The sequence below is a fragment of the Erpetoichthys calabaricus genome, chromosome 8, assembly GCF_900747795.2.
Source record: "Erpetoichthys calabaricus chromosome 8, fErpCal1.3, whole genome shotgun sequence".
Lineage (NCBI taxonomy): Eukaryota > Metazoa > Chordata > Cladistia > Polypteriformes > Polypteridae > Erpetoichthys > Erpetoichthys calabaricus.
In genome coordinates, this window is record NC_041401.2 from 85,781,544 (window position 1) to 85,798,224 (window position 16,681).

Genomic DNA, 16,681 nt, shown 5'->3' on the forward strand with positions numbered 1-16,681 from the left:
GGTTGGGTAGCACAGCTAGTATGTTAATATTTTTCTTAAATGTTTAGAAGATTTGCACCTTGGTTGTGTAAAGTTCTGCGGTGGGTTGGCACCCTGCCCAGGATTGATTCCTGCCTTGTGCCCTGTGTTGGCTGGGATTAGCTCCAGCAGACCCCCGTGACCCTGTGTTCGGATTCAGCGGGTTGGAAAATGGATGGATGGATGGATGGATGGATGAAAAATATGTGCTGTCTGTATTTGAATGCATGTGTTATTTTGAAGTATATTACTTCAGAAAATACATATCATCTCGAGATTTGTTTATTATTCTTAAAAAAAAGCATTTGTTGATGACAAATACTCTCATTTATACACTGAAAGCGTTGGGCTCCAATTACCTATCTTTGTAGCCCGGATCCTCCACCTTGGAGCTCCAAGTAGGTGGAGTTGACTCCAATAGAGTCCAACTAGCTGCAGACCTCCAGAGCTTATCCCGCTTAAAGTATTGTTACGATTGGGGTTCTTGCAGGGTTACCTGACTCACATAATGACGACTGTCCATTAACTTAATTCCGAGTACTTGGAGGTCCAGGTTGGTGGCTTCGGGCTGTACAGTAAGCTCCTGTACGTCTATGATTCAATTAATCTTCCGCCTTCCGTCAGGCACGTCACCAAGCGGCGTAGGCGGTCCTGCGCAAGGCGGAAGTGGCACCCCTAAAGTCTGAATCTCTTAATTCTATGCCATGATTCGTTATTCAGTGGCACTTGGTTTACTTGCTGTGTGTGTGTTTTTTGCCTCCGACAAAGATTTTCGGTGGATTTCAGCTCTGTTGTTGCGATTGCCGGAGTCACATACGCTGTTACTGACTCCCGAAGAGCTCTCTCGATACACGGGTACGCCGGATAGCCCCGGGCTATACCTAGCAGTACTGGGACAAGTGTTCGATGTGAGCAGGGGTCGCAGGCACTACTCTCCGGGGGGCTCATATCACGTGTTTGCAGGTAACCCACAGCAGAACAACTTAACAGCTCGAGATTATGGGTTTGATTATAGAATCTCATTGAAATCTGTTAAATTATATTTCTTTAAAATTGATTATCTACGTAGTTCCATAGATTTTGCATTAACAATCCATTTTAAATTGATCTAGCAGATCTTCAGTAATGTAACAAAACACAAGGATCCCTCAAGTATTTCACTTGCTGTGTCAGTACGTCTGTATTTCGAATGCGTTTACTCTGAGTGGTGTTTCTATGTAAATATTTTAAATAAGGCAGAGCCACAAGTGCAGATTATTGTGTTTCCTATTTAAGGATAATTGAATGTCATTCATTCATAACTAAAATATGATTTTTCTAATTTTGGCCGGAACCAAATCTGGCAATGTCAAAGAAAAGACAGGACTCCTAGGCAGGGTCATGCACGGCGCACCAACATAGAAAGCATTCCAATCTGCCTATAAGATGCCGGAGTGCTCTAGAGAAGAGGTGTCAAATTCAGGTCCCTGTAGAGCACACTAGCTGCAGGTTTTATTTCCATCCGTATTCTTAATGTGTAACCAAATACTCCTACTAAATGAATGTACATCTTTCACCTTTAATTGACTTGCTTTTTTAGATTCAGAAGCCTTAACTGCCAGCCAAAAAATAATAAGACTCAAAATAAAACAACTGTGCTAACTGCAGAGTCTCAAACTCAGCTGCTGGAGAATCACCATTTTCTATCCAACCAACTTCTAATTTATAAGCCACTTCTTGATGTTAATTAAATATGTTTATTTAATTCAGTGGCTTCTTGGTGCTCTTATTTTACCACGCCAGACATTTCTATTAGTGCTGCACTTCCTGCAATACCAAGTATATGGAAGAATGAGATCTGTTCTCGTCATGTCTCATACAAATATTCCTGTTAAAATTTTAATTGTCCTCCTTTTTTATTTTATTTTTTGCCATCTCACTGCATTGTGTCAACTATCCATTTTTGTATCGTCTCTTTCACACACTAAAGAAAAATCCAAAAATCTGGTTAGATAGTAAACTGTAGATACTCCTGTAGAATGTTCACTGCATTAAAATGCATTATTTTTTATTCTCACACCAAGTCCTAATATTCATGGCTAAATATCAATACAGAAAAATAATATAATATTAATGAAATAATTTTTTTCCCCAATGTTTCTTTTCTGGAAGGCTCCAGGTCTAAATAAGAATTTATAATTACTACTGGATTAGATCTACAGTGGAACTGAAGGTGACAGATTCTTCATGCTAATTGTTATAAAGATTTTTATTTAAGATTATTTTGCCTTAATACAGTATTGCCTTTTATACATAATATTAATTTGCACAGACTATTTTAATTGTGTTCCATGTTCATTCACTTGATAAGATAAATTTTTGTTTGTTTATAAAACATATCCAGTACATAATGTACTTTATATCAGCTTTAGCATGTTCAGTATTATTAAAATGCAATACAACAGTTAATTCATTTCTGTTTACATTTTTGGTTTTTGTTTTGTTTTAATTTTGAAGTGGCTGTAGCATAGCCAGTGGTCTGGTTAATATTGTAAGTAAAGATATCAAGATAAGCTAGTACAGTCCATTTTAACCTCTCATTTATTTTACCACCATATGTCTTATTACATCATATAGCTATTACTGCATGCCTAAGACGTTTGAACTCATTACTCTAACAATATTATAATAGTATGAATTTTTAACTATTTTATTATGACCCTTAAAATACTACAACATTTTCGTGTACATCTTCCTTGCTATGTTGCCTTCACAGTTCCAATAGACAACAACAACAATCTGTCAATCCTCTCCATCTCCGGGCCGGGTGAGGTTTCCCGTGTTGAGTCAAATGAAGCCACGGGCTCCACTCCTGGTGGTGCCCTTCCGTCAATTCCTTTAAGTTTCATCTTTGCAACCATACTCCCCCCGGAACCCAAAGACTTTGGTTTCCTGGTTGGCTGCCCGGCGAGTCATGGGAATAACGCCGCCGGATCGCTAGTTGGCATCTTTTATGGTCGGAACTACGACGGTATCTGATCGTCTTCGAACCTCCAACTTTCGTTCTTGATTAATGAAAACATTCTTGGCAAATGCTTTTGCTCTCGCTCGTCTGACTGGACTAGACTTTCACCCTAGATAACCTTACCACATCCCAAACACATACGTGTTAGCCTGTTTCAAAATGAGTGGGAGTGGAGGTGTGTGTATGAATATGCCCTGCAACTGACAGACTACACCCAGAGTTGACTCCTGCCCAGTGCTGCTAGAATCATCTGTGTAATGCTAAATTGGAATAAGCAGGTCCAGAAAAAAATGGATGGATAGACAGATTCAATTGTTGTTTAAAGTGAATGATTTTTTGTTTTCTATGCATGAACTGCAGATGGTTACAGGTTTCAGTCTCAAACCTGGCTAACTATTTGCCTGTAATTAAGTCAAATAATTGAATGGGCATAATTTGTATAAATACATTTTATGTTTTAAAACTATATACATAAATCACTTTAGAGATCGTAACATGTTCGTTTTGAATGAACCAATATGAAATAAGGAAATCTATCCATTAATTTTCAGATTCACTTATCCCGTTGAGAGTTACAGGAAGCCAGAGTTTTAGGAGAGGAGCAAGATGGGAACCAACCCTAGACAGGGTCCCAGACCATTATGCATAGGTGCACACATCACAACCACATCTTTGAGATGTGTAAGAAAAAGTCATGCAGACACAGGGACAATGTAGCCGTCTCCATGTGGACAAGACTCAAGCCTTGAATTAAGCAAGGGGCTTTGGGACCTTTAAGAACCATTACTAAACCCTATTCCACTGTGCCTCCCAACATAGGAAAACTATGGTTCCTGTGTTTATGATGACATTTTTTTTGGTTTGGTCTTAGGAAAGGGAATCCTCTCCCATCAAAAATATGTGTCGGTAAATGTTGCTGTTAAACTGGGATCTGTTACTCTAATTTTTTCACATACAGCTGTCATGCAGTTTTTTTTTACTTGTAACAATGTATTGTATGAATCATTTGGGCAATTGTTTTAAATTATCTAGACCAGGGGTGGGCAGCATCAGTCCTGGAGGGCCACAGTGGCTGCAGGTTTTTGTTCCAACCCCGTTTCTTAATGAGAAGTCAATTATTGCTGATGAAGCACTTATTGCTCGGGTGACATTTTGATGCTTCATTTTAGTGGTCTTGCTTGTTATGGTTTCCCACCCTTAACAGCTTAATTCAGTCTTAAAACAGCTGCAATCACTGTTTTAGTGGCTTCTTATTAGCAATGAGATGCAAATGACAAAGGAACCAGCAGTTCTCCATCTAACTTGTTTCCATTTACACTTGTGTGGATTCATCCTGCACTATTTGGTTTAATAAAACACTTAAGAGAAAAATGTAACAGACTGAAAATAATTTGTTTTACGCTTCAAATCATTTCAATGATTTCCTTGAAAAGAAACAAACCTACAATATACAAATATTACATTACAGATTAACAGGCCTTAAAATTAAGTAAGGTCAGAGATTGGCAAGGATTGGTTTCTAATTAAGCAATTGGGTTGGAATGAAAACCTGCAGCCACTGTGACCCTCCAGGACTGACGTTGTCTACCCCTGATCTAGGGATGCATGATAGACCCAGTCTTTCTTGTCTTGTTCTTTGGCACCAGTGGGTAATGCACATTTTTGCAAATAAAATGAATGAAAAGAAAATAGAATTGTTACCTTTTTAAATTATTGGCAAACAGAAAAACATTGTTATCAGTAAGTACCATTTAGAATGAAATGTATCGCATTCATTTGCTTAGATGGAAACCTTTATTACAGTGCTTGTTGACTATATTATAGTAGTAAGCAAGTTTGCTAATGTTTAAGACTTTATAATTGAAAGAATAGGCTATTTCAATTTCAAGTAGAAATTACAGTTGGCATTCCTGCAGTGCTTGAATAAACATATATATTACTGCAATGCTCTTTACAACTTCTACAAATGCCATAGCTTAATTCAGATATGATAGTGGTTTATTTTATACTGTACACAGTATTACAAAATAAGAAATATAGTTTAACTTTTCAATTTATCTTGGAAACAATGCTGTATCTGATTTACCCCATTGTTAAAAGATTCAGAGTTCGTAAACATTGTAATTTTGTGTTAAGAAGTTTTTGTAGATTTTGCTGAATGCATAATTTAAAGATTTACAATCTAAATTGCTACATTATCTGCAAAAATAAATACATTATCTGCTGAGGTACTATGATGTTGAATATAATAGGTAGAATAGATGTGGCTAAATCTAATTATGTTAGACAGGAAAGAAGTACAGCAACTGTTTATTATATGGCTAATGTTTTTATTTGTTTAAAGGCAAAGATGGATCACGAGCCTTTGTGACTGGAGACTTCACAGAGACTGGCTTAGTGGATGATTTATCTGGACTGTCCCCATTAGAAGTCCTTGTCATAAATGATTGGCTATCCTTTTATAAAAAGGAATATCCATTTGTTGGTAGGTACTAGGGACATGGTGTTTAAGGGAATTTCATGTGTGGCACAGAGGAACATCCACTCATTGGGGTGAAAACCAGTAGTTGTTGACCTTTGTTCTATAGAAGCAAGCTTTGCGGTTTCTTCTCTGAATATCTAGAATTTATGTTCAAATGAATTAAGAGTCTACATAATTTCTGATCAAGCATAGTCCACATATTATAGGCTATATAAAACCTTCTACAATAGGTCAAGAGTTTATTCTAAAAGGTATCCAAGCCATATTATATTATTTGTTGCTATTATAGGCAAACAACATATTATTTGATCTCATTTATGCTGTTGCAAGTAAAATAAAATTTGTAAACACACTTTTTAAATGTTTTGTGCACCATTTATTTAAAGCGATCTCTTTTATTTGTAACAATGTATTATTACATAATTAAAATGATTACTGTATTTCTATTTTTGAGGCCATCCTTTTCACAAACCCACTTTATACCAGAGGACATGGAGAGGATGTCTATTCTAGTAGCCATTGCTGCAAGGCAGAACTGAAATGCCTTGAATTTTATTTATAAAACAGTCTATTTATGAATGCATAGATTTTAAAATCTCTGTTTATGTGTTTCTAATATTCGAATGATTTATCTTGAATACCACCAAACAGACGGGTGTTTTTTGTTTATAGGTAAAATATTTTAGATGTAACTCACCATAAAAGGCCAGTAATTATTTTTTTGTTTTAACTTTATCAATGATTACAAGACTGGAATAGCTTTGTAATGTATATGCCCATTTCTAAAATGAATTGAGTACTTAAGTGTTTTTGTCCTTCATGGTTTTTTTTTATTTTTATTGATTTTATTAAAATCACACATCATTCCATACAAATAAATCAATTTTTACAAACATAAGATCGAAAACAAATCAACCCCCACCCCTTAGAAAGAGAGATAAGCCAGCAGGGTAAAACTTAAAGCTAGTAAAAATAAGTAAGTAGATGAATTAATAAGTGAATAATGATAAATGGAGAGAAAAAAAAAAGGAAAAAAGGGGAGAGAATCTGCTTCCTCAGTGCTTTAAAAGCTTATTCTAGAATGTTATTGATTAGATCCTGCCAGGTTTTGAAAACATTCTGCATAGATCCTCTAAGTGAGAATTTGATTTTTCCAGTTTCAAATAGTATAGAACATCAGTTACCCACTGACTTAAAAGAGGAGAGTTAGGATTCTTACAGTTGCCTTTATGTTTAAAGAAGACATATCCATATTTAAGAATTTATCTAGATATTCAAATTCTATATTGCTTTCCCCAAAAAATACAACATAATATATATGGCATAATGTTAGTGCCACCTTAGTTTGTTTAATAATGAAATACACAATGTCTCAAAATGCCATTTTTTTGTTTTGATGTTGCATTATTAATTCCTCCATAGAATGTCTTAAACATACTGTACACCAATAAAAAATTCCTGGCACAGCTACTGCATATAGCATATTTATCACAGAGACTTTGTGAAAATACAGTAAAGATATTTTCTAAAATCTGCTGGCTCATGTGTAGAAAGTCTACTCACAGTTGTAAGATATCTGAGACTAGTTCTGCCAAACAGCAGGTATGGGAAGTATACACTAAAACCGCAAAAAACATGAAGTCTTAAAATTAAGTGCTTTATATTAGAATTCAGTACTTTTAGAATTCTCACAACATATGTACATTTGAAGTTTCTAGTGGGGTATTTTGGTTAAATTTAAAAGATAACAGAATATTGCCAGTGATAACCACGTGCACTGTAAAAGTTTTTTTAAATGCCTAAAAATAAATCTTTATCTCTCCCATTCACTCTGCATTCTTTTGGTGTTTTCAGAGGTTCACCTTCTTATGATCAGTTTTTTATTTTATAAACAAAAGCATTACACAGGGATTCATTTTCCTGAGAATATGCAACAGGTTAACAACAATATAAAATTAGTTAATTTTAATGATATTTGTTAAAGTAGTTTCTTTTTTTTTTTTTTAAGGCAAGTTGATTGGAAGATTCTATACTAACAATGGAGAACCAACGGAAGCCCTCAAACAGGCCGAGACATCTATATATGAAGGTCAAAAGCTAAAAGCAAAGACTCAATTGGACAACCTGCGCTTTCCTCCATGTAACTCGGAGTGGAGTGCAGCAAGCGGTGGCAGAGTATGGTGTACCACAAACAGGTAAGCTAGAGAATACATTCATCTTTTTCAACACGTTCTGTTTCATCAGCAATTTTGTAGTTTAATTAACCTTACTGGTGCTAATGATAGTTAATTTACTTTTTAAAGAAATGTTTGTGCATTGGTTCCTCTACATTTTAAATTCTGCCTCAAACCAAGCAATTCAATTATTTAAATTTTGTGTTATTCAGCTTTTAAAAAACCAGGATGTTTGCTCTAGTAACATAAGTAATCCGCTTCACCTGTGTCACATAAACTTTTGTAATATTCGATCATTTTCCTTAACAAATAAATGACCAAGTATAATATTTTTGTCTCATTTGTTTAACTGGTTTCTCTTTATCTACTTTTAGGACTTGAGTGAAAATCTGATGATATTTTAGGTCATATTTATGCAGAAATATAGAAAATTCTAAAGGGTTCACAAACTTTCAAGCACAACTGTATATAATAAAGTTTTAAGGTGACAGATTTTAGGTATTTTTTCTATTTTAAAAGATAAGTTCCCGTTCATATTACCTAATATGAACAGATTTGGATTATAATGAGTGACAACAACAAGCAAAGTGTTGATTTAGCTGTGCCTTATACAGTAGCCATTTCATTATATTATCATGCTGAAAAAATCTAAAGTGGACATCATGCAACCAATGAAAATATGAATGTATAGCACTACAATACACATCATACAGTATACCCGATGCATGTACTGTGGTACTGCGGTGGGTTGGCACCCTGCCCGGGATTGGTTCCTGCCTTGTGCCCTGTGTTGGCTGGGATTGGCTCCAGCAGACCCCCGTGACCCTGTGTTCGGATTCAGCGGGTTGGAAAATGGATGGATGGATGGATGTACTGTGGTATAAAATACTTGACAGCAGTTATAACTCTACTTTAAATGATATGATTTCTAAGTCCATCATATTTCAAGCCTGCTTAATCTAAGCCTATGCCAACAGCAGTGAGAACAAAGCAAAAATGAATACAGAATACAGATAGTGCATCACAGAGCATACTTGTTGCCATAGCCTTATTCACTCATAACAACCATTTTGGAGTCAACAAATCAAACAAATAATGCATGTGTAGAAGACAAACTTGCACAGAAATAAGTAACATTTGCAAACTTAATTTAGATAGTGAATTGGATGGTTTCAGTATAAATTTATAAATATTGTTATACTTTTTAAAATTCATCATACTACCTGCTCCTGCTGTACTAACACTGGAATGTTAGTTCTTGCTTAAAAATTCTGACTCTAGGTTTTCACAGTAGATCTGTTAATGTAACCTTTATCCTTTCATATGGTTTTGTTATCTTTAAACAAAAAACATCCAGTAATCCACACTGCACTGCAGAGAAGAAGGAAACATGCACTTTAGCTATGGTTTCCTTGTCATCTAATTTAAAGAAGAAAAAAATGGGGTCAATGGAATAAAGGTATATGTGGTTCCTCATAAGGTGATGACAGTTTGCTGCTTGGTTATCATTATACTCCATAACAGAAAGTGGTTGCCTTTTCAGGATGCAGCTATAGATTAACATGTGTTTAGTAAATAGTATGTTAATTTATATAAAAGTAATTCATAAAACAATGCATAATAAAATCCAAATGCACAAGCATAACCAAACATGTGTATATACAGTAAGTTTCCCCTAATAAAAGACAAATAATATATACATTGTCTTGTTGGAATATCCAACCCCTGCGTAACTTCAACTTTGTGACTGATGCTTCAACATTATCCTGAAGAATTTGTTGATATTGAGTTGAATTCATCTGACCCTCGACTTTAACAAGGGCTCCAGTCCCTGAACTAGCCACACAGCCCCACAGCATGATGGAACCTCCACCAAAATTTGACAGTAGGTAGCAGGTGTTTATCTTGGAATGCGGTGTTCTTCTTCTGCCATGCAATGCGCTTTTTGTTATGACCAGATAACTCAATTTTTGTCTCATCAGTCCAAAGCACTTTGTTCCAAAATGAATCTGGCATGTCTAAATGAGCATTTGCATACAACAAGCGACTCTGTTTGTGGCGTGAGTGCAGAAAGGGCTTCTTTCTCATCACCCTGCCATACAGATGTTCTTTGTGCAAATTGCACTGAATTGTAGAATGATGTACAGATACACCATCTGCAGCAAGATGTTCTTGCAGGTCTTTGGAGGTGATCTGTGGGTTGTCTGTAACCATTCTCACAATCCTGCGCATATGCTGCTTCTGTATTTTTCTTGGCCTGCCAGACCTGGGTTTAACAGCAACCGTGCCTGTGGCCTTCCGTTTCCTGATTACATTCCTTACAGTTGAAACTGACAATTTAAACCTCTGAGATGTTTCTTTAATCTTGTTTCCAAGTTTGGCTTGTTTCCCTCCGGTGGCTAGATTACATTCTGTGAGCAGTGCTGACAATTAGGGAGAAACATACACATTCTCTGTGTCTGATGTCTGCCATTTTTTCATGTATGGGCATATAATTTAGTGCAACACCTACAGTATACATTCTTAATGTTTAGTGCAGTTTTAGTATGAAAGGGAAAACTACGTTCAGGGCATCCTGTCAATAGTGTTTTTCAACCACAGTCAACTCCCAAGTTCACTATGTCAAGAATTTACAGCAATTTGCTCATAAGTCTTGTCAGTGTGACATTCTAATTACCTTGGCGGATAGCATTCATACTGTACATACCATCCCAGCTAAGGTAGTGATAATCTGCAGACTTCATTTTTTGGTCTAAAAGGAATACAGTAGTGAGCAGTAAGGAACAAGTATTGTAATTATTCTTTTAATTTGCCTTTTTTCATATACTCAAATCAAAAAGATGTTTTTGGGCCAAAAATAATGCTGTGTAAGGGAAGATAAAAACAACAGAAGCACATAAATGCAGATCCAGGAAATTCCTGAGACTACTATATTAGCTTGGGCATAATTTAAAATATTTTATTATTCCTAGGACATGTATTTGAAGAATAAGAAAAACATGATTAATTACCCATCTTGTGTTTTCTCTGTAGTGGAGGTATTCAGAGGAACTGGGCTGGGGTTCCTAGAAAACTCTACAGTCCAGGCAGCAGAGGCTTCCATTGTGTTTGTGTGCAGGTTGTCAATGACATTTCCAGTCAGAACAATAGAGGAGAACTTGACAATCCAAACCTGCAAGTATATGACAACTGTCCTCCACTAGAAGAATCCTGCATCCTAAAAGGCTAAAAGCAAATGGTAAGAAATATATGAGAAGAATGTAATATTCTTAGGAAGTAATACTGCTACATTTTATCCAAATCAACCCAAGTCATACATTTCCTTTAAGTGTATTTGGTCTGGGAGATTCTCTGTCACTTTAGTAACTGTTTGCTTGTCAAATTCCTTCCTTCATGTTTACTAGTGATGTTTTAGGAATTAATCATGAAAATGGTGCTTAGGTACTTATTTATCTGGAAAATGTAATTGTCATTGTACAGTGTGACAGATAAGGGCGCCCTCGCTCCCTTGAACCCTCAGATCACATGGCAGACACCAGGTAAAAGTCCAAAGATGAATATTTATTGTAATAATAAAGTGCATAAAGCACCACCACTCCACTATACTCAATAATAATCAATAATCAATCCTGTAATCTCCCAGACGCGTTGCCACCCTTCCACCCAGCTCAGCTCTGCCTTGCCTTCTTCTTCCCCATGACGTCCTTGGTAAATCGGGGTTTCTGGCGATTTTTCCCGTGTGTCGTGACACTGTCTTCTCGGGGTATTCTGTCCACACTAAATTTTTTCCAGGTCCTCTGCCAAACCGACAGCCAGAGAATCCTGCTGAGACTACGCCAACTGTGACAGATAAGGGCGCTCTCGCTCCCTTGAACCCTTGGACAATACACCAGACACCGGTCATATATAAATCAAAGGGGATTCAGACAGTAAAGGGGCTTTCTCATACACATAGAGAGACCCAAACTGTGGATAAGCCCCAGATTAAACAGGAGATCCCAAAAATGAAGCGCGAATCTCCTGAGAAAATAGAAAAGAGAACTGGAACATCAGAGGCGGCCGTAGTACCCTCCTCAGCGGGAAACGGGGTGGAGCCAGAGTTTCCTAGGTGTTTCCAGTCTCGCAGAGGGATACAAATGGGAGGACAGCAGCTATGCTACTACTGCCACCGGCCGGGCCACGTATGGCGAAGTTGTCCTCGGAGGACAGGGGATCAGAGGGGCTCCCTACCCCCTAGGTTCTGCCGGGAGTCTTTACGACATAGCCAAGGCCCGACCCATGGATCCTCCTGGAGGAAGACGTCCCATATGGGGCTGGACGCTCCGCCCCACTGGGCATCGCTGAGGAGAGGGAATTGTGGGATATGGCCGGCCATTCATCTCGGCCAATACCCCCAGGCCGCTAGGTGGAGCCCTCCCTGTAGCGTGGAAGTGCCCTGAATGCCAGCAGGGAATTATGGACAGTGGACTTTTAATTCACAGCCCTGCTGGATACCATGGGGGCCGCTGCAGGGAGGAGTAAGGACTATTTTCCCAACACCCCGGAAGTACGTCCCAGTCACATGGGCAGAAGAAATTACATGCTTCCGGGATGAAAAAGAAGAGTTTTTGATCTGACCCGGAGGTGCTAGGAAGTCACATGGACTGAGGGTTCAGAAGCACTTTCAGGTCAAAGACTATAAATTGACTGTGGGAAATCCCAGATGTCGATCTGAGTTGGGAGGCGGGGTGGCTAAGCGTCTGGGAGTGGAGGATTATTGTGATTTGTTTATTGTGTATGGTTTATTGGAGATTTGTGGAGTGGTGGTACTTTGTGCACAGTATTATTATAATAAATATCATATTTGGACTTTTATCCGGTGTCTGGCGTATTGTCCGAGGGTTCAAGGGAGCGAGGGCGCCCTTATCTGTCACAATAGTGATAAGTAGGCAGGTGGGCACTAAGAAATTTAGGACAGATTCTGGAAGTAGATAATATTTTATTTGATAATATTTGTCAGGAAAGGTGGTAAATGAGGAATTATGAAATTTAGGTCAGGGGGAGATTGTAAAAGTTGTGAAGTTAGGTTTCACCAAGAATTTGGTCTGAGCTCATTGCTGATGAGAAATCTATTTAAAAATCAAGAGGAAGTGAAAAGCCTGAAGGAGAGAGAATGTAAAGCCAAACTGATGGCTTGAGACAAAGTGGCAAAAGGAGTAGAAGAGTTGGTACAGGACTGTGTAGTGTGTGTAGTAAAGTTGATACGGAGAACTCTCTGCAGTGCACTGGATAATGGAATTGGGAACATGAAACGTAATGGAGTGAGGGGTAATGCACACAACAGCATATCCTTTTTTAGTTGTGTGTGAAGGGGTTCCCAAATGATGATATATAGCAAATTTAAACTTAGACATCAGAATTAGAGTTATTACAATAACTCTTAATTTATTTTACCCTATTCGAGTACTGTTTGGTGAAGTAGGATGTGGTATGGTCTTGACAGTAATATTAGTAGAAATAGGTGTGTGGAGGTTCTTTCATGGAGATGCCCCAATCTGACTGAAAAGTGCATTTGAAGAGAAAATTTTATGCAAGTTGTATGAAATAGTGCATGCTGCTGAGAGTCAAATGTGGGCTATGAAGGTGTAACATGATGCAAAGTTGGGATGTATTGTGATCAGCTTCATATGCTGATATGAAAGCAATAATTTGAGCGAGTTGCTCTGTACAGGAGTTGCAATGATGAGATACGCTGACCAAACAATTCTTATTAAATCATTTTTATGATGGAGGGGATTTCTTAATGGCAGCAAATTATACACCCAATCAGCCACAATTTTAAAACCATCTACCCAATACTGTGTAGGTTCCCCTGATGCCACTAAACCAGCTCTGACCCGTTGAGGTAAGAACTCCACAAGACCTCAGAAGGAGTTCTGTGGCATCTGGCATCAAGACGTTCGAAGCTGACCCTTTAAGTCTTGAAAGTTGTGAAGTGGAATCACCATGGACAAACTTGTTTTTTCAGCACGTTCCACAGATTCTCGATTGGATTAAGATCTGGAGAATTTAGAGGCCAAGTTAACACCTTGAACTCTTTGATATGTTCCTCAAACAACTCCTGAACAATTTTTTAGTGTGGCATGGCGCATTATCCTGCTGAAAGAGGCCACTGCCATTAAGGAATACTGTTGCTATGAAAGGGTGTACATGGTGTGCAATAATCATTAGCTAGGTGGCATACTGTATGTCAAAACTTCCACATAAATGCCTGGACCCAAAGTTTCACAGCTGAACATTGCCCAGAGCATCACACAGGCTCTGCCAGCTTGGTTTCTTCCCAAAGTGCATCCTGTCGTCATCTCTTTCCCCAGGTAAATGAAGCACACCCACCTGGCCATCCACATGATCTAAAAGAAAACATGATTCCTCAAACCAGGCCACCTTCTTTAATTGCCTTATGGCCAAATTCTGACACGCCAATTGTAGGTGCTTTCGGCAATGGACAGGGGCTCAACATGGGCACTCTGCCCTGTTTGTGGCTACACAGCAGGCTGCAGTGCAATGTGCATTCTGACACCTTTCTCTTATGGCCAGCATTAAGTTTTTCAACCACTTCTACTACAGATGCTCTTCTGTTGGATCAGACCAGATGGGCTAGCCTTCACCCCCATGTACATCGATGAGACTTGGGCGCCCATGACATTCTTGCTGGTTTATCCTTCCTCAGACCATTTTTGGTAGGTAACAACTGCATGCTTAGGAACACCCCATAATACTTGCCAGTTTGGAGATGCTGTGATCCAGTTGTCTAGCTACTACAGTATGGCCCTTGTGAAAAGTTTCTCAGATCCTTACGCTTGCTCATTTTTCATGTTTCCAAAACATCACCTTCAAGAACTAGCTGTTCACTTGCTGCCTAATATCCCACTCCTTGACAGGTGCCATTGTAATGAAACAATCAGCGTTACTCACGTCACCTGTCAGGTATTTTTAATGTTGTGTCTGATCCATATATTCTGGTGAAACTACTTTATTACGTAGTATTACACAAACAGAAATGTTCCAGTTATTAATATTTAAGACATACCTAACACCCTTTTCAAGAATTATGCTTTTTTTCTCTCAAACTTGGCGTTACTAGGCTTTATTGCAGAACGATATGTAAAATAAATTGGAAAATTAGAGATTTTTAAAACAGTAATATTAAAGCTTTAGTGTCAAGGAAATCTAATCCTCAGTATCTTTCTGTTAGATTGCTGATTTCCACAAAACTTCTTGGGACTAAAGGAAGGTGAATGCAGTCTCCTGAATTCTTGATATCTACTTCTGCCAGTGGTTTCCTATTCAAATTCCCCACAAGGACATAACTTTAACATTTCTGAAAGCTTTCTTGTAACTTTTATTAAAATGCTACGCTTTATTTAATTCATACCTCAACTAATGAGTGTACTACTAAGTTAAAAAGCTGCAACAGCCAAGCACCCAAAATATTTGGCTAACATAGGAGACAGTCACTCAATATAAAATATATTATTTTTTTAATTGATGTTACAAATATGTGTGTTTAAAATTTGGAAAAAAAATATTTTCAGTTGAAAGCATTAGTTAACTGGAAATGTTTTGGACAATTTAATTACACCCACAGTATGTAAGCTGCAAGTAATGGATGACCCCACCAGAATATAAAAACTAAGTACCTTTATCTCATCATGTGAATGTATTATTCAGGCTATAAGTAGTAATATTATAGTTTAACTTCATAAAAGAATATTGTACTTATTTTACATTGATTAATAAACTATTCTTTTTTCACCAAGGACACCAAGATTAGACATATAAAACAAAGGGTAGTTTTTTGTCCTTTTTGGACTAGCAGATTTCAGTTTGTATATATTAGTAGCAGATTCCAAGCAGAGAGAAAATCTTAATTTGAAATGAAAAATTATGGATGTTATAAAATTTATGTGAGGAGAAAGGGGTTAACATCAATAAAGTATGTATAAGTTGTATTTAACTAGCTTGAATAGTCCTGAAATATTGATCAGGTAATACACACAGTATTCAATAGTTCTACTAAGAAAAAAAAAAAATTTGTAACAGCTTCTAATCACAGTGTGCAATAACAGACAATGCTGAACAGAGAAAAAGTATTTTTTTACCTTTTCAAAAGACATTTTAAGCTTTCCTACAATTTATCTTTTGTTTCCTTTAATGTATTAACCTTGTCTTTTCCCAATTTATTTCTATAATTTTCTAAACTAAGCATTTGTTTAAAATAAAATACATTTTGTATGTGGTGTTGTTTATTGTCCAAACCTCAGCAGAGTCTAACCTTCATTTAAGTGGAATATACCTGTTTCTAATATAGTCAGTCAGTCATTTTCCAACCTAGTAGAATTCTGTAGTAGTGAAAATAGTACAGACTACAGATAATGCACAATTTAAAATCTGTTTTATTGGTAATAAAATATAACTGAGTAACAAAAAATACCTTTTTAAGCAGCATCAGTTGCCATTTTTAACACCTTGAAAGAATAACTGAACATACCAGTGGTGTCTCAAGGCAGCTCTAGAGCTAAATAGAATGTCATACTTCCTTCTTGATCTCCAACCCATGAAACATCTGCTCCTCTTCTAATACTTCCTGACTGTTATGATTATTGTCAAACCGGGAAGAGAAAAATTGTCAAAATACATGGCCACACAAAATCATGATACATTTATTGAAAAAATACATATTTCAAAAACAAGATCAAAAAGGACAAATTAAATTTCAAAGAACTTTCAGAGAAGAGCCAAACAGGGAGAAAGGACACAGAAAGAATCTAATGTCAATCCAGTGGCTGTGAAACCCATTTATAGTCTGCCAGGAGCTGCAACAAATGTTGTCTAATTAGAGGCCTCACTCCACCAATGTCAGAGTCAAAGGATAAATTAAGGAACTATGTAGAAATATAATTAAACTAATTAAAGATATTTACAAAAATAATTTAAAACCACAAAACAATTAACCAATAAGGA

General features: G+C 37.1%; 1 protein-coding gene across 1 annotated transcript; it reads left to right on the plus strand.

Moving 5' to 3' along the window:
- The first annotated feature begins 684 nt into the window (after nt 1–684).
- On the plus strand, nt 685–15,952 carry LOC114655791 (neuferricin). Its single transcript, XM_028807022.2, has 5 exons — nt 685–981; nt 5,367–5,507; nt 7,513–7,699; nt 10,712–10,916; nt 14,913–15,952. Exons 1-4 carry the CDS (start codon nt 723–725, stop codon nt 10,905–10,907), a joined length of 783 nt encoding a protein of 260 aa, XP_028662855.1. The 5' UTR covers nt 685–722; the 3' UTR covers nt 10,908–10,916; nt 14,913–15,952.
- The last annotated feature ends 729 nt before the right edge of the window (nt 15,953–16,681 follow it).